The sequence below is a fragment of the Peromyscus maniculatus genome, chromosome 4, assembly GCF_049852395.1.
Source record: "Peromyscus maniculatus bairdii isolate BWxNUB_F1_BW_parent chromosome 4, HU_Pman_BW_mat_3.1, whole genome shotgun sequence".
Taxonomy (NCBI): domain Eukaryota; kingdom Metazoa; phylum Chordata; class Mammalia; order Rodentia; family Cricetidae; genus Peromyscus; species Peromyscus maniculatus.
Genome location: NC_134855.1, coordinates 131,559,663 through 131,583,962, shown reverse-complemented (window position 1 = coordinate 131,583,962; position 24,300 = coordinate 131,559,663). Strand labels below are relative to the sequence as shown.

The 24,300-nt window shown below is 49.2% G+C and overlaps 1 protein-coding gene and 1 pseudogene across 9 annotated transcripts in view; one reads left to right on the top strand and one right to left on the bottom strand.

Moving 5' to 3' along the window:
* LOC102913727 (DNA (cytosine-5)-methyltransferase 3B) overlaps window positions 1-23,650 on the bottom strand; it is a 39,326-nt gene extending 15,676 nt beyond the window's left edge. Inside the window, exons 1-10 of one of the 9 annotated variants that reach the window (XM_076570896.1) lie at window positions 23,463-23,650; window positions 9,746-9,923; window positions 9,086-9,147; window positions 8,456-8,569; window positions 6,422-6,547; window positions 5,628-5,834; window positions 4,837-4,995; window positions 2,576-2,683; window positions 1,599-1,743; window positions 1,143-1,202 (exon numbers count right to left, since the gene is read on the bottom strand). In XM_076570896.1, the coding sequence (XP_076427011.1) occupies window positions 1,143-1,202; window positions 1,599-1,743; window positions 2,576-2,683; window positions 4,837-4,995; window positions 5,628-5,834; window positions 6,422-6,547; window positions 8,456-8,569; window positions 9,086-9,147; window positions 9,746-9,917 (1,153 nt within the window). In that variant the 5' untranslated portion in view covers window positions 9,918-9,923; window positions 23,463-23,650. The other 8 variants (XM_076570893.1, XM_076570889.1, XM_076570895.1 and 5 more) reach the window with 8 other exon arrangements.
* LOC143272808 (small ribosomal subunit protein eS21 pseudogene) lies at window positions 19,214-19,515 on the top strand (annotated as a pseudogene).
* Window positions 23,651-24,300: the final 650 nt, after the last annotated feature.

Here is a 24,300-nt window from a genome sequence, read left to right as displayed (position 1 = left end):
GACGGATGTGACTGAAGGTCTAAGAGACAAGGCAGGCCTAGGACAAGACCATGCTTTGTCTGGGATGCAGCTGCATCTAGAGCAGAGGACAGTGATGGGTGTAGGGAACCCCAGAGGGGAACCCACAGCAGAAGCCAGTTCAAAGCTCCTCTCACCCGGGAAGCAGGACAGGCTCATGTCAGTCAAGTAAAGCCATTGATTGGTCCAATTGGAGTAACTTAAAACAATGGAATCTATTTTAGCCAATTTTATAATATTAGTCAATGTACATTTAATAATCAATTACTAATCAGGTGATATCTATTAACCAACATCACTAAAACTAAATATTTTAATTTTTATAATAAGTAATAATTTAAAAGTAGACTAACTGTGGCTCACATCCTAGTGTTTTTATATTGACTCATAATACAAAGGATTAAATTTGACTCCTCCAACTAAGGAAATAATTTATGCTGGGACAGGGTTTTTCTGTGTAGTCCTGGCTGTCCTTGAACTAGCTGTGTAGACCAGGTTGGCCTCAAACTCAGAGATCCATGTGCTTCTGACTCCTGAGTGCTGGGATTAAAGGCATGCGCTGCTATGGCCTAGCCAGGAAATGCAATTTTAAACCCATCAAAATCCGTAAGGAAAGCATGTGTAATGACACACTCTTATAACTAAATCCAGCCTGGGGTATACGGTGAGGCCAGAAACAAAAACACGGCCAGGAGACGGCTGTGGGTAAATGTGTTTGCAGCTAAGTCTAGCAATCTGGTATGATAACCAGTCACCCAAGTGTTAGAGACTACAGTCTGGAACACTGTCCTCTGATCGTCACAGGTCTCCAAACATAAACACAAAAACAAAGATAAATATTTAAAACACACCAAAATTCCAAGAGCTTTTGATGACAAAGTGACCATTGCCAGTGCTTATATGCCATTAATTTTAAGAAACAAGAGAGAAGGCGATAATCCAAAGAGTGTAGAAGGTTGGATGTGCACCCGTGGTTAGCCCGAGGGTAAGTGAGGGTGGGGAGTGAGGTGAGGGAGTCTTATCAGCTTAGGAGACTTGATTCTTCTCCAGTGAGCACCGTAGATGCCAAGAAATCCCAGGACAGAGGAAAGAAAACAGAGCCTTCAAAGATGGCAAGGGAATACCGTGTCTCCTGGGTTCTAAGTTCCTACTGCCTGCCCGACGCACCTTCGACTTATTAACCACTTTTGCAGGAAAACAAAACAAAAACATTGTATTAGATATCGGGGCTGTTGGGGTCCATCCTTCACTTCATTATGTTGAATCATGAGTATACTCAGGGAGATAAGAAACCGGTCAAAATGACGGGTAGCCAAATTTATTTGTCTATTTATTTTTTATTTTAAAGAAAGAATGGCCACAAAGGTAAAGGATGAATTTGGACTTGTGGAAAAGATTAATTGCACACGGGAAGCCTGACAAGGTAGGTAATAGCGGCCCTTGAGCTTTCAGAGGCTTTTAAGAGCCCTGGGGTCCACAGGGCACAAGTCGGCCTTGCTTGAGGTGGCCCAGTGCGAGTGTTGGGGCTGCCAGTGTGGCTGAGGGCTACACCAGCAGCAGTGGCATATGTTCATGCCTACCTGGTTGTTTGTTGTTTGGTTTGAGGCCCTCGATGCCAGTGGGCTTGAAGCCCCCATGGGCCCACTCCAGCATGGGCTTCAGCTGGTCCTCCAGCGAGTCTCCCGGGCTGCTGGGGAAGGTCTTGCCAGCTCGCACCCTGGCTCTCTGCCAAGACACAAATAAAGGCAAAGTCTGTCCATGAATGGGAGCAGGCGAATGAGGTATGTGCCAGGGTGAACGCGGGGATTCCTCCTGCTGGGGCCTGCATTCCCTAAACACTGGTGTCTTTCAGAGCTGGACAGCTGTCCTTGGCTTGAGGGTCAGGTTAGGAAATAGAAAGGGGGGCATGGGTGGCAGATATCTTTCCCTATAGGCACCAGACATGTTCAGATCCCTAAAAGAGATTGGTTAAGCTGAGCTATTAAGATGTATAAGCAAGCCTCAGGCTGTTCCATCCTCATCTCCAATAGCTTGTCTTGGAAGACTACCTTTGGATTAAGACTTCAGAAGGGATGTAGCCAAACATCCATTGTTTCAAGGGCCAAAAGAATCTGTACATATAATTTAGGCACTTGCATACATGGCAGAAAAGTTGGTAGAGCTATAGGGAGGGAGTGGAAGAACCTAATGATTCTCAGGAATAAACAAATGTCTACAAACTATATTAAGAGAAAACTAGCTACTACCTCCTCTATGCCTCGAAATCCTGTTCACAGGTTGGTAAAAGGCTCTTTTTAGTAGTATGACTATGTGAACACCCAAGCCAGGAATCATCCTGTCATACCTATTTCATCAGTATTAGCAACTTACCAGTGACCCCTTTGGAACCAATTTAACCCAGTAGAGGTCAGGACCCATCTTTTCCCCATTTACTTTCTTGGTGCCTCTACCTCCAAGCCAGTCTTGAAGGATACCTTCTACCCCCCCTTTCCCTCAGTAGGTTTCTTCTTTCCTGCCTTTAGGGCGACACCCTAGTTAACACCCACACCCATGTTACCTCCAGAGTGTGGTACATGGCCTTCCTATAAGACACCAGCTTATTGAAGGTGGCCAGGTTAAAGTGCTGGCTGAACAGCCCCAGAGCCATGAGTTTGTCAGCTGAGACCTAGGAGAGAAAAAACGAAACTATGATCGACCCACACCTGAGCTTAATGTGCACTGGTTCATCCAGAGCCCAACCTAGTGACAACTTACAGATGCCAGTACTGAAAAATAAAGGGCAAAGGAGAAATGGCACACAGAGCAGATCTGGCATTGAGAAACTCCAGATGTGGGCAAGAAGGATAACTGCATACCTTCCTGAGTGATAACGTTGACTCCCAATCAGTAAGTTCCCACCTTGCACAGGCTGAAAATATGCTTAATTCTTAATTCTCACAATGACTGTATAACTCATGTTTTGATCACTAAAGGGAAATTGCCTTGTGCCAATGCAGAAATGAATTATGGGTGGGATTCCTAGTGAGTGCAAAGATAAAATGAGGTGACTCAGGCTGCTTATCACAACTCTAGATAGGGGGTGTCCAGGATGCAATGCCTGCTTTCACGCTCAGCCCCATCTTATGCTCAGAGCCTCAACTCTGTGGTGTGGCCACCATGGGTGACAAGGGAGTGCCTGCTGCTCTAGCTGACATGTAACGTAACATGTAACATGCAATGTAACATGCAACATGTAACACAGTACCAGTGGGGACTACGTTACAGGCTCTGGGCAGGTCTTGGCCTTCCTATAATCCTGCCATCGCCAAACTACCCCTTAATGCCATCTGACCCTGTCTACAAAGGAGTACGTTATGTCTCACTGGATCCCCGTAGTTTGATGCTTTAAAGACCAGCATAGAACGGGGCGACGGTGGCACACGCCTTTAATCTAAGCACTTGGGAGGCAGAGGCCAGCCTGGTCTACAGAGCTAGTCCAGGACAGCTAGGGCTGTTACACAGAGAAGTCCTGTCTCAAGGAAAAGGAAAAAAAAAAAAAAAAAAAAAAACCAACCACCAGCAGAGGCCCAAGTCACAAGTCCTAGTGCTCCCTCTGCTGTTGAAACAGGACAACTGCATGTAATCTCTCAGATCAGATTTCATTATTCTTACCAGGGAAATGTAGGATACATGGAAACCCAATTTGTAGGAAAGAAAACTTGAATTGAACCAAAGTCCTAAATGCCACTTCAGTCTTACCTGATTGCTGTATCTCAGGAACTCCTTCCTGTCTATGGCTGGGCATTGGCCTAACACTGACATTTCTAAGGAAACCCCAGGAAATCCATTCTGTATCACTCAAAATCTTTGCAGAGCACTAGACAATGTTAAGGGGTTAAGAGCACAGCGGTTCATTCTCTAAAGGACTTGGGTTACATCCCCAGCCCCCACATGGTAGCTCAGGACTGTTACTAAGCCCGGAGTGAAGATCCATGAGATCTACAGATCTGAAGTCCTTCCTCCGGCCTCCCATGGTGTACATAAATACATGTAGGGAAACACCCATACTGGTAAAAAAAAATTTAAAGCAGATCTTGGAACATGTGTTTAACAGTTAAGAGTCAAAAGTGGGCTGATGAGATGTGAGGTACATGGTTTGGATCCATAGCACTTCAAAGACACAAAATAAAATAAAATTTAGACCCAGAAGATTCTCATTATAAAGGAAGACTCATTTTAAGTTGCTAAAAGAAAGATTCATTTTAAATTGCTAATACTAGAAGTTCATACTGTCTTTTTTGTTGTTAATGAGACAGGGTTTCTTCATGCAGTTTTTCTGTGTAGACAAGGTTTGCTTAAGGTGTTTCACAATACCCGGGGTGTGTGTGTGTGTGTGTGTGTGTGTGTGTGTGTGTGTGTGTGTGTGTGTAGCTACCCACAGAAGCCACAGCAGGGCATTGGAAACCTTGCTTGGGAGTGTGGGCATCCAGATGTAAGTGAGTTACCTTTCTAAATGCTTTCTAAATGCTACACCATCTTCCAGTAGACTAGTCACAGGTGTGGCCTCAGGCAGCAGGCCAGGCAGATCTGAGTTCAAAGCCAGACTATTGTACATACTGAGTTATAGCCAGAAGATTACTGAGACCCTTTCACTAAGAAAAAGCAGTTTATCTCTGACCCACAAGCAGGCGTTTAAGACAAGTAACCCAAGAAGCATTTTTCTTTACTCTGGTCCCAGTGCCAACCTTAATGCATCCATGTACAGAAAGTTGACCTCAGAGCCACCCCCAAGAGAAGCAAGGCCTCAGGTATAAAGAGCCCACCTTGCCATGGCCTCACCTCAGAAAACTTGCCGTCACCAAACCACTGTACCCATCGCATGCCGGGCATGGCCTGGCGCTTGGAGGTAGCTTTCCAGGATACCACCATGGCAGGCCACCAGGAGAAGCCCTTGATTTTCCCCCACACGAGGTCACCTATTCCAAACTCCTTATCATCCTGGAAGAAGAACCAACAGAATGAATTGCAGTCACCCAGGGAGATGAAACCTGGGAAACCTCCCTGACCAAGGGCACGAAAAGAAATGGTGGCCATAAAATGTGATGCATGAGTTTGAGAAATAGCTCACTGGTACATACAGAAAGATGTCCAGGAAAAATAAGTTGGTGTTTATATACTCCCAGCATTCAGCAGAACAAGGATTTGGAGGTCATCCTTGGCTACACAAAACCTTTTTTTTTTTTTTTTTTTGAGACAATGTCTCACTATATAGCCCTAGCATGGAACGTCTGTAGATCAGGCTTGCCTCTGCCTCATGAGTTTTATGACTAAACGTGTGTGCTATAAAACTATCTTTTAAAAAACAGAAATAAAATACCAGGTGGTCCTGGCCCATGCCTTTAATCCCAGCACTTGGGAGGCAGAAGCAGGAGCATCTCTGTGAGTTCAAGGCCATCCTGGTCTAAAAAGTGAGTTCCAGGACAGCCAGGGCTGTTATACAGAGAAACCTGGTCTTAAAAATGGGGGGGGGGGGGCGGGCGTCATTTGGTCACTCAATAATTTTTGCAGTTCTCTTTCCCCACACTTTGCATGTTGTGCAAACCTGGGCCCAGACCCCTCCTCAGTGGTACCTGATACTCCGTGCTGTCTCCGTCTTTGCTATCTGCATCCAGCTGTGTAGCATCCATGCTCTCCTGCGGGCTGTCCCGGCTCAGGTCAATCGATGGGGTGCTGCTGCTCTGAGGTGTCACTTCTTCTATGAGGTCAATGCTGGGGTACGGGCTGGCAGGGGATGGCCATGGTGTGCTTGCTGAAGACGATGCTCGGCGTCTCCGAGACTGTCGACGGAAGGACAAGACAGAGACCCAGTGAAGCAAAGCAGAAGGGGTACACAAACAGTATCCCCCAACAAGTTCCCAGAGAATCAACAAGGAGAAAACAAACCAGCACCCCAGGAGACAGGGTTACAGGGACAGGAACTGGCAGTCATTGGACCCCAAGGCAGAGAGAAGACAGAATAAACAGTGTGAGTGCATTGACAGGTTACGACCAGAGGCTCTGAAGCTGAGCTCAGAGAGGGCGGGGTCTCTGGGGAACTGGCTCCTGTACATCTGGAAACAGCAGTAGAATGTTCTGGACCTGCTGGGGGTTGCCTCAAGACAGCAGGAAAAGACACAAGAGACATGCAGAGTAGACACCAGTGGCTTTCAGCTCAGCTCCAAGGGGGGCCAGAGACCTAAGCAATTGGGAACTCCTGCCTCCTCGAAGTGGTTCCAAGTACGATGAGTCAGAGAAGAAAGTTAAGAAGCCAGACCCTGGAAGGCAGGTGCAGGTGAAGAAAGCAGAGTTGTGTTATATATACACAACAGGCAGTTCTGTGCAAGTGAGTGAACAGGCAGATCTTGCAATCAGAGACAGGACCAACCCTGGTAGCTGGGAACTCCACGGGGTACTCCTGCACATGGTGGCGGCCCTGGCGGCCTCGGGTGATTCTAGGGGAGGCTCTTTGCCTCTCCAGGCTGGAGGTACTGTTGCTATTTCGGGTTCGCACCTGAAAGTAAGAAAGGATAAACACTGGGCCGTAGGTGACTGGATGCAGGGGGTCCAATAAGGGCTCCCAAAGGGACTGGGCCTTAAGGAAGCCTCAGGCTGACCTGCTGAAGTGAAGAAGACAACTGGATATAAACTCAGGGATCCCTTTAACAAGGATATCTTTGAAGGAGACAATCACACTGTCCCATGTCACAACACAGATTTGACTACCCCAACTGGCAGCAGCAAATAGTGATTAAGCAATTGTTTGCCTTAAACCAGTGGTTCTCAACCTTCCTAATACTGTGACCCTTTAATACTGTTTCTCATGCTCTAGTGATCCCCAATCACAAAAACATTTCATTACAACAGTTATAAATTGTAACCTAAATATCTGACATGCAGGATATCTGATGTACGAGCCCTGTGAAAGGGTTGTTCAGTCCCCAAATGGGTCATAACCCACCTTAAGTCGAGCGTTATTCCAAAAAGCTCAAGCCTAAATACTGGCTTATTTAGGAAAGCCCTGGATGGGGCAGTTCAGAAAAGCTCAGCTTTCTCAGAATGGTGTGAAGTTGCCTGTTGCCGCCACTTATTCAAAATCGACAACAGTTAGTCACATGTGGCACAGCCTGCCTGTAATCCCAGCATTAAAGAGGCTGAGGCAGGAAAGCCTGAGACCCAAATTCAGTAAAAAAAAAAAGTGAAGTAACTGGAATCTTCTCCTATGTGTAAAATGAGGAGAGTACCAATTCATAGAAGGTGATATTATTACAGTAGCTGCCATGCGCTGAACTGACCCGCTGTGACTTTCCATTTCAATAACTTTGTTTTTTGTTCTGACTGACATATGTTTGTTTTGTTTGAGTTAGCATATCATTCCTCTCTGGTCAAGGGTGGATTAGAACTCACCCATTCAATGTTTTCTTGAGCCAGGGCATACAGTAATGGGAGAAAATGACTCACATAAGCAACAGGCAACTCAGTCATCCACCCAGAAAACTACATATCCATTCACGGTCGTCACAAATGAATGTGTTATCTCTCACAGGAAAGAAATGGCATGTTGAATAAATAAAATACCAGCAATGACTGAGGTTAGCAGATGTTTTCCCAAGTCGAAATCATTTGAGAGTTGTGAATATAGCTAAACTGATAGAATGCTAATTTCATATAAGCTCTGGGTTTAAGCCTCAGCCCACACATAACCAGGTGTGATGGTGCATGCCTGCAATGCATCACTCACGAGAGGTAGCTCAGAGAACTATGATTACAGTCAACCATATCCTGTAAGACTGATCCTGCCTCCAGCTCCCAGTGTTACAGGAGCTCCACACACCCAGGCTACAGCTCATTCCCTGGCATCAGCAGGGATCTGCACTTAAACCTGATCACATAGTGAGGGTGAAAATACAGCCTGTTGTTGCACTGGTGACATTAATTCAGTCCCCTGGAGTTTTAGCAGGAAAAGCAATGATTGTGAAGGCCTCCTAAAGGAATCGTAATCAGAAAATGTTGATGATAACCAAAAACTAAGTGGTTTTGTTCAATAAGCTCTCGGTGCCGTGTTCGGTGTGTCAAACGGCCATGGCTCATCTGCTCTTCACTCTCATCAAATGTCATGTTTACCTTGAGGTTTAACTTATGATCTGAATTATCCTGTTGTGGCTAAGGGATATCAAACTTAACCAAGGAGCTCAGTGGATTAGGAGACTTGCCGAAGCCTGTCAACCCTTGAATTTGGTCCCTGTAATCTACATGCTGGAAGGTGATAACCTACTCTCTCATAAGTTGTCCATTGACCTATATACATCCACCACACAAAATGTGTCCAAAATTTTTTCTGATTAAATAACTGCCTAATCCTTATTTTCTATACAGGCCCAGGAAGGGTGGCAGGTGCCTGGGCTCAGCAGGTGGGACTTACCGCTGGACTTTCAGAGGGTGACCTGGTCTCCTTGGTCTCACGCGTGAGCTTTGGCATTACAATGTCAGAGCCGTCCCCATCCTCTGCCTCACCATCTCCATCTCCTGCTGAGTCCTGGGGTAAGAAAAAAGGATGAACTAAGGGAATCAATGATACAGAAGCATCATTCAATTGACATTACCCTAGGAGTCCCCAAAATACATCCTACAATCACCTGGGTTTTCTTCAGTGAAATTCCACACCTGCTAATCATATGTTCACAAATTCAAATTGGGTTGAATCCCAGGCCACCAGCCAAGTTATGGAAATGCAGAATGCTGCCGGCCTGGCATCCTCAACTTATTCACAGCACATGTGAGAAGACATGGGACATCCTGGCTTACAGTGACATCCAGGCCATCCACACACTGTCTCAAACAAACCATAACACACTATGGCCAAGATGAGCCCATTCCAGAAACGAGTGAGTTTTGATCTGTTAGTACACTGATGACAGACATAATTTCAAACACACAGAAGGTTTGAATAGAAGACTTTCCTGTGTAATAAAGAATTATTTGTCTTGTTTCTCATGCAATCAAAACTAAAAGAAAGGCGCAAACCACATGAAGTGAAGAGAAGAGACGGTACCTGAGTGTAAGACAGCAGGCTGGAGACCTCCCTCTTTGACAGCCGTGAGCTTGATCTGCGGCCTGCGAGGAAAAGTCAGGAATCCATATTTGCAAAGTAGGACAGCGGTCACCAACCTGGAGAGTGCTCTTGCTAAAATGCATCCTCAACAGTCTGTCCAGGGCCAACTCTAAACCAGTCATTTTAGGAAGCCAGTGTCCCTCATCATCTCCATGAAGAGACAAGGCAAAGGGACACACACACACACACACACACACACACACACACACACACACACACACACACACACACACGGCCTGGTTTATGCCTTCCTCTTCACACGTTAGCCCATCCCTTCACAGCCCATTCCATGAAACTGGTTGACACTGCCTACATTTCAAATGTTCCCACGTGGCCAAGTAGCTCTTGGGTTGAACAGGAAAATAGGCCACTTTGATCCATTTCAGCAAGTCCTAATGGACACTGTAGATTTCAGTGGCACTATAGGGCTCCAAACCAGTGGGGAAGGACTTTTCAGGGAGCCTGTGAACTTCTACGAGCAAGAGGCAAGTGGGCAGCATCTCCTGATCATTATGAAGCCCATATCACCAGAAGAGGAGCAATGAGCTGTCTCCACTGAGGCCAGTCATGAAGCTGCTGTGTCGGAGCTTTGACACCCACCTCGGCTCTCTGGTGTGCTGACTGCCTCTGTGCAGATCGCCTCCAAGACGGGGGGTGAGGGGGCATCCTTAGTGTCTGAGGACTGGTCACTGCAGTTCCCGTTGACGATGACAGAGTCCTCACACCCACTGGCTCCCTCTTCCTCATTCAGATGTCTGCTGTCTCCCTTCATTGTTTCCTGGGGGGGGGAGACCAGGAGAAATGGGGGCATGAGGGGCTGCATTCTGTTTCACACCACGGTTCTCTATTCCCAGCCCAAGAGACCCCATGACCCACTCTGAGGATGACATCCTACCCACGTTCCCTTCAGACTTCTCCCAGTAGCCTGTCTGCTCACCAAACTTGGGAGGCTCAGGACTTGGTTCCATGTGGCTGGCTAGGTGGATTCCAAGCCCCTGATGCCAGACCCCAGGACAGAGGAGGAGGACGGTGCTAAGGCTGGGGTCCGAGGCTAGGGCTGCTCTGCAGTTGGCCCACACTTCTAACAGTTCCATTTAGCGCATGCTTGCCTGCTTGAGCATCCTAGGTTCCCATCTGTCCCCGGCCCTTTCTCCCTGCCCAGCTTCTGCAGAGCCTCAAGAAGCCAGTGCACTCATTTCCCTCATGACCCCCTTGTTCGCTCTGTCTCCAGGTCTCCTTCCCTCTGACCCTCCTCTCAGACAGGCTTCTCTCCTCTCCATGGCAGCATAAGCCCCACCCCGGTCCATCCTCTGGGGCCCATTGGTCAGTTGGCCTGTCACTCCCTCCCTCCCTCCCTCATCAGCTGGGGGTGAATCCCAAGTTCTGAAGGGAAGGAAGGATACAGGGAAAGTGGTGGCAAAGGGCTGTGGCCGTCATCGGGAGTGACAGCCTGACCTGCTGTGGCCACACTCCACCTCCAGGACTTGGTCTTCTGAGACAGTGAGCCAGGTCCTCACTGACGGGCCCATAGGCTTGTGTGACCTCTGCCCTGGCTCACACAACATTGTGGGTACCAATTAGGCATATGTACATGTAAGAACCTGTACCTGTCCTGGAAACCTGTACAAGTCTTTAATCCCTACACTCAGGAGAGGCAGAGGCAGATGGATCTTCAGACCACAAGGCTGATCTTGTCTCAAAAGAAAAAAAAAAGTAGAGAATGTAGCTTTCTAACAGCCCACTGTGAGCCCATTCTGGAATAGGGCAGTGGTACACCAGGAAAGAGCCTGAAGTTTCCACACACTGCAGCATGCTCCAACAGCAAAACACCGGGGAACCTGAGGAAGGGTTGAGGGCAACATGGGACACAGGGAGGTGCTGCCTCAAGAGACAAAGGATGTCCTAGTATAGTGCTTGCCCAGCACTTCAGGGAGCAGCGTTAGAAGATGGTCACTGAAAAACATCTTGATCGTTAAATCGTGACCCCGGCTCTCAGCTGTAAAAAGGAAACCATAGAACAGAAAAATCAGGTGCGAGTGAGAGACGGCTGTCAGTGGCGGTGCTTGCCATGAAGCCTTGGAACCCGATTTCCACGTCCAAACTCACATGATGGATCAACGCCTGCATTTTCCTGACAAATGCAAGCTCCTGTGTACACACGAGTAGATAAAAAAAATTAAATTGGGGCTGGAGAGATGGCTCAGAGGTTAAGAGCACTGACTGCTCTTCCAGAGGTCCTGAGTTCAATTCCCAGCAACCACATGGTGGCTCACAACCATCTGTAATGGCGCCCTCTTCTGTATACATGATAAATAAATAAATAAATCTTTAAAAAAAAATTAAATTGGCCGGGCGGTGGTGGCGCACGCCTTTAATCCCAGCACTCGGGAGGCAGAGCCAGGTGGATCTCTGTGAGTTCGAGGCCAGCCTGGGCTACCAAGTGAGTCCCAGGAAAGGCACAAAGCTACACAGAGAAACCCTGTCTTGAAAAACCAAGAAAAAAAGAAAAAGAAAAAAAAATTAAATTGTAGGCCAGGTGGGATGGCGCATGCCTGTAATCTCAGGACTTGAGAGACAGAGGCAGGCGGATCTCTGAGTTCAAGACCAGCCTGGTCTGCAAAGGGAGTTTTAGGACAGCCAGAGCTGTTACACTGAAAAACCCTGTCTTGAAAATCCAAAACCAAAGCAAATAAATTTTTTAAATTAAATGGAAAAAAAAAAATCACACCAAGGGAGGAAATACAACTGGGTTAACAGAATATTTGTACAGCCAAACCCTTAGGGAATTTTTCCTACCATGAGAAAATTAAAGCTATCCATGGTTATTCACATCTATAATCAAGAACTTGGTATGCTAAGGAACAATAGCTTCATGAGTTAAAATCAAAGCTGGGCATTGGTGGCACACACGTTGTTTAATCCCAACACTTGGGAAGCAGAGGCAGTTCAAGGCTAGCCTGCTCTACAGAGCAAGTTCCAGGACAGCCAGGGCTACAGGGGAAAACCCTGCCTTCTACAAAAAACACCAAAAATAAAATAAAATAAATAAAATAAAATAAATAAATAAATAAATAAATAAATAAATAAATAAATAAATAAATTGTCCCCCTGGGCCATAGTAAAATCTACTTGAAAACTATAACCCCAGCACTGAGAAGGCAGAAGCAGGCAGATCCCTATCAATCTGAGGCCAGGCTGGTTGGTCTACATAGCAAGTTCCAGGCCAGCCGGGGCAACATCATAAGACCCTGATAAATAATTAGAAAAGCTTGAAAGAAGGCTCAGTGGTCAAAAGCATTGGCTTGCCGCTCTTCCTCCAGCGTAGTGGCTCACAGTCCTCTCTGTAACTGCAGTTCCAGGGGATCTAACAGCCTTTGGAGTCACTGGACACATACACCAACACAAATCAATCTTTTTAAATAATAGGATTATAAGTGAGTAGTCTAGGCTTTTATATCCTCAGGAAATGACAGTGAAGTTTGCTTTTTCATTGTGTGACAGACAGGTTCTACTATACCCAAGAATTCCTGGACAATGCAGGCTGGCTTTGAACACCTAGCCGTTACCAGTCTCAAGAGTATTGAGACGGGGCATGAAGTAAGCCTGGCTTGCTTTGTGAGCCCTGCTCCTTCAACTGGTGTGTGCTCACCCTTGACACTGAAACATGTTAACTACAAGTCTCAGGCATGAGAACTGTATAATCAAGTCTCTCTCTCTCTCTCTCTCTCATACACACACACACACATACACACACACACACACACACACACACACACACACACACACAATCTGTTACTGCTTGGTTTTTCAGTTTATTGTCCTTTGCTTTTTGTTTCGCTTGTTTCTCTGATACAGGGTCTCTCTATAGCCCTGACTGTCTGTTTCGGGACTCAGAACTGCCTGCCTCTTTCTCCTGAGCGCTAGAATTAAAGGTGCACATATTGTTGTAAGTTTCTGAGTTTGAACGGATTTGACAGCTATCCACAGGCATCAGGTCGCACCAGGCCTGGAATATCACTCATCCCCTCTGTTCACACTGTACAGCCCAAGGAAGTCACTCACCACATACACTTGTGTTCAAATACTCTGCCTAGAGAGCAGTTGCCCATCTGGTTTCCTTGCTCCTGTTTCAAACACTCACCTCGAAAGGCTATCTACCCAGAGAACCTTCTAGAAGCAGCACCTAGTGCTGCTGCCAGTGTACAAGATCTGCTTCTTGTCCACCAGGGGGTGCTGTGTAGCTCAGATGAACAGGCCCCGTGGCCCCCAAGGGTGTATTTGTGATTTCCTCAAGGGAGACCATACTGCGTCCTTGTACTTGCCTAAGCATGAGCACTCTGCAAACTGGGCATGCGGACTTCATTACATCGGTACCTTGGACTTGAAATGCAGGCATTAGCTACAGTCTCAGTCTCAGGCTGAACCTAACTAACCTGCTCCACCAGGGTTTTAAACTTTATCAAGATCCTTGGCTGATTAATCCGTACATTAAAGATCCGCTGTTCTTACACAGACAAACAGAAGATGAGACTCCTCTGCCCAACATGGCCCAGTGCTCAACACGAGGACTCTCTGGGCTCCCCACAGCCCAGGGAAGTGTCTGATCCAGTCCCATCAGCGAGGCACCATGACTTGGGAGAACAAACTAGCTGACTGCGGCCAGTTCCTGAGGCCAGAAAGGCAGACTTTCAGGAAGGCCGCTGGCCTGTGTTCAGAAGGAGCATTTCCCCTCAGACCACATCAGTGTCACTAAGTAATCTGAGGGGCCTGCCGTGAGTGGGAGGCTGGACCCTGGTGGGACGCTTGAGGATTCACTCCCTCAAGGCACACCGTGAGGGGGCGGCATGCTGGAGTCAGGAGCTGGGCTGGAGTCAGAGGCCTAAAGCAAGGACATGTATGACCTCATGCAGGGTCAGTGGTGGGTTCCCACACAGCCTTGGACTTCAGTCCCTCAGACGGGCCCTAACTGGGTCACCAGAAGCCAGACAGGAGTGTGCCCTCTTCCTACAGGAGTCCAAGCAGACCTGCTGCCCAGAGCTGACAATGATTAACCACCTCAGACCTTCCCCCAGGGCATGACAGTGCCTAGGAAGCCAGTGTCTGAAAGGTGGGCAGCACACCTTCCCAAAAGCACATCAGTATCCCACAAAACTCCTGCCTGGACCCACAGCCAGGGTCAGGGCCTGGAAATGAGCCCTGTCATTACTGCCCATTACCTGGGTGCCCAGGGATGAACTGTACAGGGAACTGTCCCCTTACACACTGGGGCTGGAAATGACTCACTTGTTAAGAGCACTTCTCTGGCAAAGCACATGGGTTGCCCTACAAGGTGCCTTACAACTACTGTAACTTCAGTTACATGAGATCTGACTCCTTCTTACATCCTCCCAAAATCCTAGGCAAACTCACACTGTGCACACACACACAGTGGGTCCCAGCCCATCGGGTCTACATGTTAGACCATGTCTACAAAAACTAAGGGCGAGGGAGGTGTGGTGCTGGATATATAACTTAGGTAGAGAACTTACTTGCCTAGCAGTCATAGAGCCTGGCACCACCCCAAAAACTAGTTCCCCCTCAGGGATTGGTATGTAATGCCAAACACAAATCTCTTCTCGGGCATCTCATTTTGGCTTCTGGCAGTTCAAAGCTAGCATTTCCTCAGGAGTATGGCCCTTATCATAAGCCAACTGCTTTATCTCCTGTGATTTTCTAGTGGGGATGCTAAACTGGCTTCCTTCCCAGGGGAGGCCCTAACTTCATAAGGGACTTTCCAGTGTGGCTAACAGGCTACCACACTAACTTGTAAAACTGAACACAGGTAGTGTTCCCAGGTCTCTGCTGTATGTACCCTGAACACAGCACATGCATCCCCCACTGCCAACCATGAGGGAGGAATTAATTAGGATGCCAAAAGTAACATGCCAATTCTAATGCCCAGGCAGTCTAGAGCACAAACATGCCTTACTAATGTTTCTGGAGACAAGCAGACAGACCCCTTAAATGCTATTAAGGATGCATCAGTCACCCCGGGGCTTGGGGGCACTCCATGGCTCGAAACACGATCTAGTGTTGTGTTTACCTTCCCAGGAGTGACTACCTAACCTTGGGAGCAGAGGTAACCTCTAACTGTTTCCCAGAGACTGGGGTCCAGCATGTGACTTGGGGGTGGGCAGCAGTGCAGGAACCAGGTCAGAGGAGATCAAATGCAATGTGGCAGACAAGAGGGATAAATGACACCCCCAATTAGACTCAAGAGAGGGCCCAGGAACCTCAGCAATGAAGCGGAGAGTTGATGGGAGAGTTGATGTCATCCATCTCCTCCAGTCCGGCCAGCAAAACAGCTATTCCATGGCATCTTACGATGTTAATTGCATTCATCAAACCTCACTGACAGGAAGGAGGGTGTCAAGGGCATGAAGGGAAATAAATAGGAGTCTGTCTCACCTACATCCCCAGCACAAAACAAAGGGAAGCAGGAGAGGTTGAAAGAGTATCACCTGCCCCTTTACAAAGTTTCTGTGTAGGGGCACTGACACCCACAGCCTTCCTGGGTGTCTTTCCCCCTGCCTGCCTCCCCCCCCCCCAAAAAAAAAACCCAGCAGACATGCTACTTTTTACAGGAGGATACACTATAGCTCAGAGGAAGCAGAGCCTTTTCAGGTTCATGCAGCTGCAAGAGGCAGAGACTCAGGCCACTATAGTTCTTACAAGGTCTGGGAACATGGCAGAGCTATGTTAACATTTGTGGAGCTAGAGTGGGCTCAGAGGCTAAGTTACTGTTTATTGCTCTTCCGCTGGACACCCTTTTCTGCCCTCTGAGGATAATGCATGTATGTGGTGCAGACATATGCAGACAAAACACCCACAAACATAAAAAATAAACCTTGACTAAAAAATAAATAAATAAATGCAGAGCTGGTTCATCATGTAAAAAAAGGTACCAAGCCTGGCAATGTGAGTCCAACCCCCGGGAACACAGAAAGGAGAGAACAAATTCAAGTTGTCCTAACCAAAGTGTGCTATAGCATAGGTACACGGGTGTGTAGATACTTACATATCATTTTGAATGTAGGGATTTGGTTTGGTTTGGTTTAGGTTTTTGAACCTGGTACTCCCTATGTAGCCCAGGCTGGCCTTGAACTCAGACCCACATGCCAGTGTCTGGAGTGCCAGGATGAAAGGTGTGCCATCATGCAGAAGGGGAAACCCATTACCCACAATAGTCACGCTACAGTGCTGAGGCAGAAGCACCAGAGCTCGTCTTAGAATGAAATTCTGCCCCAAGTTCCAAGAATCACATCAGGTTCTCTTCATGTTCACCTCACACATCAGCATGTCATTTGTGATAGAAGTGGTCCCTGATGGACACATAACTAGCCCACACACTGCCTTTGATACCAGTTGTCCCTGGTAGTGAATGACTAAAATATCAGCACTTGAGACAAGAGGATTAGGGGTCCAAGGCCACCTGGGCAGTACAGTCAGATCCTGTCTCCAAAATAAGGCCAAGTGTCCTTCATCCTGTGACTCAGGACTGCCCAGGACCTCAGAGTGCCTGTAACACCCACTATTCAGGAGCCTGAGAAGTATGACAAGTTCAAAACACCCCAGGGCTACATAAGAAGCTGGCAATTTTTTAAAGGGGGAGGCCAGACAGGATGCTCAGTGGTTCAGGAACAGTGGCCACTCTTGCAGAGGATTCAGGTCTGTATCCCAAGTTCCACTTGGTAGCTCACAAATGCCTGTATCTCCAGTTCTAGGAGGTCTACTACCCTCTTCCGGCCTCCATGGTCATTATGTACATGTGGTTCCACATACATATATGCACATAATAAAACACTCATACACATACAATAAAATTTTAAAAATGGGGGTTAGCTGGAGAGATGGCTCAGTGTTGAGAAGCGTGTATCGAGGGGCAGTAGAGGGCAGCTCCCGCTAGAAGGGGCCATGTTAAAGTAGAAAAACCTGCACCTCACAACCCATGTTATTCTTTCCATATGCAGTAAGCCATACTCCTCTAGCCTGTTCTTTTTTTTTTCCTTTTTTGGTTTTTTTAAGACAGGGTCTCTCAGTATAGCTCTGATTGTCCTGGAACTCGCTCTGTAGACCAGGCTGGCCTCGAACTCAGATATCCACCTACCTCTGCCTCCCTGAGGGTGGCATACCACCGCCCGGCTCCTGTTTTCTTCCTCTAAGAGTTCACAGCTCCAGGACTGGGGCTGCAGTGCAGTTCTTGCCTAGCATGCATGCATGCATGAAGCCCAGAGTTGAACCTCAAGCACCAATAACCCCAGGCACAGTGGCACACACCTAAAATCTACTTCAAAACCACTTCAGAATTCTCACTGCAGGAGACTCAGAAGCTCAAGGCAATCCTCACCTACAAAAAGAATGACGTCTTGACTACGTGAGACCTTGTCTCTAAAATATAAAAATAAGAAACTGTAAAAAAGTATGAATGCCACAATTCTAGCACATGGAGGCAAGAGTATCAGAAGTTCAATCAAAGTCATCCCAGTTTCAAGCCCAGCCCGAATACTTGAGACCCTGTCTCAACAGCAATAAATGTACGTGCGTCATGTGAACGCCAAGTGCCAGAAGCCGGGGTTGGGTCCTCTGGAACTGGAGTTCCATATGGTTGGGAGCCATCATGTGGGGGAATACAGGTCCTCCATAAGAACAAGAGCTCTTAACCACTGAGCACTCTCTTCTAAAGCCTGCCACATTACCTAGGGAGAGAGGTTCAGATTTGTCCACTTCAGAGCCCTAAACAGGTCAGCAGGAAAAGCGCTACAGGTACCAACCTACGCTGGAGTTGTCTTGATGCAACACATCCTGCCAGCACCTTTTTGGAGGAAGCCAGGTTGAGGCAGGGGTTACTGGAAAGTCATTTCCAATGGGATTCCAATGCAGAACCCACTCCAAGCTATCCCACACCACCCCTGTCAGTGGTACCGCTGAATGTAACCCTGGCTGACCTGGAACTCACCATACAGGCTACCCTAGAACTCCTGAAAATCTTGTCTTAGCCTCCTGGAATGCTGAGTCTAATTAGAGACACCACTTTTTATCTATTAACACACTGTGAGGGAAATAACTGTGCTGTGACCACAAAGAAATAGTGGGCATCTCTACTACACCCAAGACAGGAGAAAAGCAGGGCCAACACTTTAGATTTTTACTAATCTGCTTTTAGTTAGGACACAACTAACTATGTTATGTGGTACCTAACATCACCAGTCAGTGTGGGAAGCTGCTGAGGCTAGACCACCCACTTTTTCCATGGCTTTAAGGTTCCCTCCCCAGGCTCCTTCCTTCACACCTGCAGAAAGGCTGCAGTATCCATCACACAGTGCTCCCTGCCAGAAGCTTGGGAAGTCAGGCAGGGATGTTGGGGTTGTAGTTTTGATCAGGGAACAGCCTAGCTAAATGAAAATTTCACTGAACCCATGAACATCTACAAATAACATGCTAAGAAAATTAGTTTTGCCGGGCTGTGGTGGCACACACCTTTAATCCCAGCACTCGGGAGGCAGAGGCAGGCCGATCTCTGTGAGTTCGAGACCAGCCTAGGCTACAGCAAGAGTTCCAGGAAAGGCAAAAGCTACAGAGAAACCCTGTCTTGAAAAACCAAAAAAAAAAAAAAAAAAAAAAAAAAAGAAAAGAAAAGAAAAAGAAAATTAGTTTTAACAAGCCAGGTGGTGGTGGCACATGCCTTTGATCCCAGTGCTTTGGAGGCAGAGGCAGGTGGATCTTTGTGAGTTTGAGGCCAGCCTGGGCTACAGAGAAACCCTGTCTCAATAAACAAGCAAACAAGCAAACAATAACAAAAAGTAGCTTTAACAACAGTAGGCAAAGGCCAGGAGACCCTGTCCTCATGGAACTGCTCAAAGATTAAGGAAGGTAAGAAGGGCTCCTTGTCATGGAAATGAGACTCCAGGATTGGCTAGACTCTCTCTCAGGTACCCTTCCTCAATTTGTTGTTGTTGACCTTTACACGGGCTGAGTCCTAGACAAGAACACAAGAGACTAACATTCTTTCTGTGCTCCCAGTAACCAGACATGCAGACTTACACCTGCGAGTTCGTCGACCTGTACATGCTGCAAAAATGTTCCACAAGCAACCACATCATTGTGCCAAGGACCACTCATCCATCCAGATGAATGCGGCCAAGGCTGACAGGGTCACAGGCTGGTTTAATGGCCAGTTTAAAACCCACGCTATCTGCGGGGCCACTTGCGGCATGCAGTGTCAGATGATTCTATTCCTGGACTGGCTAAGGCTGACAGAACTGTCTCAAAGAATTTTTGACCAGGAGAGATCGGGGAATATTTGTCATAAATAAAAGTGAGAAAGTTTAATAAAAAAAATATAAAAAAGACACAAGAGACTAAGCAGTCCAAGTCCGGGAGAGGGAAATACAACAGCTCAGGAACTCCCATATCTCCAGCAGAACACTGGAAGAGCCCACTGCCCAGAAACTGAAACCTACTAGGAAACCGAAAACAGGTTCATTCATTTGTTGTCCCACCACACTTGGGTGGGTTTTTTTTCCTTTGAAGGGTGTTGCCAGGTCAAGATCAAACCTGACCAGAGCCTCCTGCATACCTCATGTACCCTACAGCAGAGCTCCTAGGTCCCATTAACCAGTTAGCCCTATAAACAACTAGTCCCACTCAACAGAGGTAAAAGTTTAAACATCAAATGTTGAGCTGAGCTGGACAGTGGTGGTGCACACCTTTAATCCCAGCGCTCGGGAGGCAGAGCAGGCGGATGTCTGTGAGTTCGAGGCCAGCCTGGTCTACAGAGTAAGTTCCAGGACAGCCAGAGATACACAGGGAAACCCTGTCTCCCCCTCCCCCCAAAAAAAGCTAAAACCTGTTGTGTGTGTACATAGTACAATGCACTAAAGCCAGGGCCTCACGCTGTCCGGGAAAGTGTTCTACCACTGAACTACATCCTCAACGTTTGACTCCTCAGAGTCCTTCCTTCTATTAACTCAATGGAACTTCAGCATCTCAGGAATTAGCCAGCAATCAGATGCTATAAAACCAACTCTATAGAGAGAATAAGGGAGGCTGGGGCACGGCCTTATAAATAGAACCTCAACCCTGGGCCCTGCAGCTGTTGCCTCAGCCTATCACCCTACAGACAATGGATTTTAATTACACTCGGGGCTTTCCTCGACTAATTGAGAATGAGCTATTAGTTCACTAATCTAAAAATCTAAACATATCGTGGCTCCCACTGATGGGTAAAGGTGCACCCATATCCACTTCTCAGCTGGGAGGGAACCTCAGAAAACTAACTCAACACAGCAACCGATATGCATGTCTCCAGCCAGAGACAGACCCATCTGAAGGTCTGCACTGGGCTCCTATCCTTGTGCAGGGCAATGTGTCCTGAGATGGTAACAAGTGTTAGAGTGGAAATGTCCCCCATTAAAAGCTAGTCACAATAAGGGAAGCAACTAGATCGGCCCCTCGGCCCCACCATCTATAAAGGGGCTCCATGAAATACACAAAGTCACACTTTGCAAAAGACATGAGGAACATTCAGACATGACCGACTCTGAATTAAAAAGTATTGAGGGAGGCAATGGATGGAAGTCAGGGAGAGGGAAGGAGGTCAGGCCACGTCAGGTCATGTCAGGCCACGTCAGGCCACGTCAGGCCACATCAGGCCCGACCATCCAACAGAATACACCTGAGGCCAGGCCTGGAGACACATGCCAGCACATGGGGGCAGAGGAAGAAAGGCTTATGCAACAGAGAAGGCCCTATTTCTCAAGGAAAAAGGAAAAAGAAAAAAAAACCCACCAGGTCTGAGAGTGCCCTGTACAGGACCCAGGAAACTTCAGATTTAGCTATCTCAGAAATGGTATCCGGAACTAGAGGTGGAGCTGCCATGGGGGTTGGTCTGGGACAAAGGAACGCCAAGGGCCAGTTCCCGGGATGGAGTGCTTGTCCAAATGTCCACTGAACTCGGGTGCCTGGGGCTTCAATAATGAGGGGTGACAGGCGGCTCCAGGTCACAGGCACCACAGGGCTGGAGGAAGGGCAGGCCGGGAGGCAGCCTCCTCAACTCCACCTTCCTTCCTCCGCCCTCAGCCCCCTGCGGCTCCCAGATCCTCTTCTCCCCTCCCCCAACCTTTGTAGGGGTAAGGGTTTTTGCCTATGGCTTTAAAGAGGATGTGGCTGGCCCCGGCAACCTCACCAGCCCCTTTGTCTGGCTCTCTCCACCCCAACAGGAAAGGTAAAGGATTTTGCTGAGCTCCACAATTACACCTTCAGCTAGCCTCAAGCTTGGTGGGGGGAAGGAGCAAAGAGGGGCCCACACCATAAAAACACAGCCCTTCCCCAAAGGGAACAAAGGGGCTGGCGATGGGTGGCCTCTGCAGGTAAGGGCGCTTGCAGCCAAGGCTGACGACCCAAGTTCGCCCTCCAGAGCCACATGGTAGCGTGTCCCACCACCAGTTTCCCTCTGACCTTCACAATGGTCCCACGTGTGTGTACACACATACAAAGTGAAGTGTAATAATTTTTTTTTAAAGGAAACAAAGACAGCCCTTCCTGCCAACTCCCCCGTCACAGACAATGATGGTTTAGAAAGGCTTCCATATCTGAGAATGAAACAGAGTACCTCAGGAAGGCAGGAAAAGGAGGGGCTGGCAAAGGTGACTCTCCATTCCGCTCTCGGCACAGGCTACCTCAACATGCGCGTGTTGGGACCTACCCTAGGTGCTGTGCCCACCACCTTAGAGACGGAGGGCTCAAGACCTCAACCCGGCTTCATCCCTAAGTCTTTGTGAGCACTGTTCCTATTACACAGATGTAACATTCAAGATAACAATTAAGACGCAAGGGATATGTGCTTTGCAATAATACGACGTAAGCACAAATCCAAAACTATGCTTGCCTGAGGAGAGCCTGCGCTGGGAGGTAATGAGGCCAACTACAGTAGTCACCAGTGCTTGCTGTATTACCAACCCCACAAAAGTTTACCTTGAAGCTGGGAGATGGAACCCAGTGGTAGATAGATGGCTTGCCTGAAATAAGGTCCTGGATTTGGTCCCAAAAGCACTAGGGGTGGGGGGAGGGCATACTCCCAAATCTGGAAAAGCTAAGTATACACCTGAGGCTTCCAAGGGCCAGCACACAAGCCTCAGCAGGCCTGGTGGACACAGGAAGGTCAGTGTAAGTGCCACTAGTCCACCAAAACCCACAGCATCCACAAGGCCGGAAGCACTCCACCGGGCCCTTCATTCCTTTTCATTCATCCGCCTCAGACTGCAGAGCGGGAATCACAGGGACTCCATGCTGCAAGCCTCAGGGATGCAGGGGGTTGCAGGCTGGAGCCAGAGGCATGCAGGAGAGTACAGGACTGCAGCCACAGGTGGACTCCAGCAAGTGGACTCGAGCAAGAAACGCTGCGCCTCTGGGCAGTCCATCCTTGTGACTGCAGTGGTCTCGGGTTTTCTGATTGCACCTTCTACCCAGGAAAGACTCCACAGGCGTCTTTAAGCAATCCCTGAAGTACAGACACTTGTAGGCTAGAAAGTGAAGGCAAGTTTTTTGTTTTTTGTTTTTTTAATTAAGGCTTCAGTGTATAGATTGGAAAGTGGGGCCACCTCACCCCGGAAGAAAGTTAAGAATGGAAAGTGAGCCCCTAGGGCAGCCGGCAGGGTGAGGCACCGCCCCCAGCCAGCTCCACCCTGGCCAGGTGTGCTCAGCCAGCCCCTCCCAGCAGCCGGCTGCGCCTCAACTCAGGTGGCTGTGCTCCGGAGGACCCCGAGGACAACGCCCATCTGGCATCCCCACTTTTTGGTACCCAGAGCACCATCCCAACCTGGAGGTGTCCGTCATTCGAAGTTCCAAGCCAGAAGGTATCCACATCCACCGCCACCTTGACGAGACAGCTTCTTCCTCTACATCCGGACCATCCCTCCCTAAGGAGGCTCCGGTGAGACCCGGGGCCAGGTAAGGACACTGGGTCCCCGGGGGACAGCCACCCCTCGAGCCCCATTCCGCTTCCAAGTGCCCTCAACTCCAGATTCCAGAGAAGCTACCTACACGTCTCCTCCCCTCAACTCTTCAGAGTGGTGGGGTGCAGCGGAGGCGTCGCTTCCTCGGTCCCCATGCACGGTCCCGTGTCCCCGTCCCGCTAGGCACCATGCGCCCCGTTCCCCTCGGGTTCCTCGCAAACCTCCAGGAGCCTCTAGGGGACCTGTCGCCCCGGCACCCACCCCACCCCAGCCTCCAGGTTCCGGGCCCCTGGGAACCCCCCCCTCGGGGCGCGGGGTGCGCTCACCTGCCGCGAGGTTTGCTGTGGCGCGGCGCCGCGGTCGCGCCGCGGGTCGTGGCCAGCGGACGGCGCGGGGTGCCGGGCTCGCGAATCTCCGGCGCCGATCGCCGCGCTACGTTTACTTGGGCCGCTTAACCCCCGCGCTGCCGGCCGGGAGCGGCCGTGCGCTCGCCCGCGCGCCAGTGGGGCCACCGGGGGGGGGGGGGGGGTTGGTCCGGGGCGCTGGGGCCGGAGCGTCCCACGCGGGCTGCAGCTGCGAGGCGAGGGGCGGCAGCGAGGACGCTGCGGGGCCGGGCGCGCACGGGAGTGGGTGGGGAGGGGGCGGCGCCGCTTGCCCTTGTAGCCCCGGCCCGGCCCTCGCCCCGCCCCCGCCCGGGGGCGCCCCCGCCGCAGCCACTCACCGACCGGCCGGGCCAAAGGGACGGGCGAGGGAGATTTGAAATCCCTCCCGAGCCTCCTCGCCCCGCCTCTTCGGGCGCCGCCCCTGGGCCCCCTCTGTCTGGAGGGTCACCCTCCCGAACGATCGGAGCCCACGGGGACTCCACCTGAGACCCTCCCCCCTCCCCTCCTGTCCCCCCAACCCCGAGCGGACGCACACACTCACAGGCAAGCGCACACAGATCTGGATGCACGGCCCAGAGAGGGAAAAAGCCCCAGCTGGAGCCACACAGCAACCCTGCATCCGCTTTTCCACCACCCCTCCCGCTGCAAAGGCTGGCCAGGGCGCTGTGATGGCCCTGCAGGTCACCCGCTGGGGACCCCGCCACTGCTTCCTGCCTTCACCTAGCTTGGCCTTCGTCAGCCATTTTGAAGGGAAAGGAGGCCCTTGGAGGAAGAAGCAGCA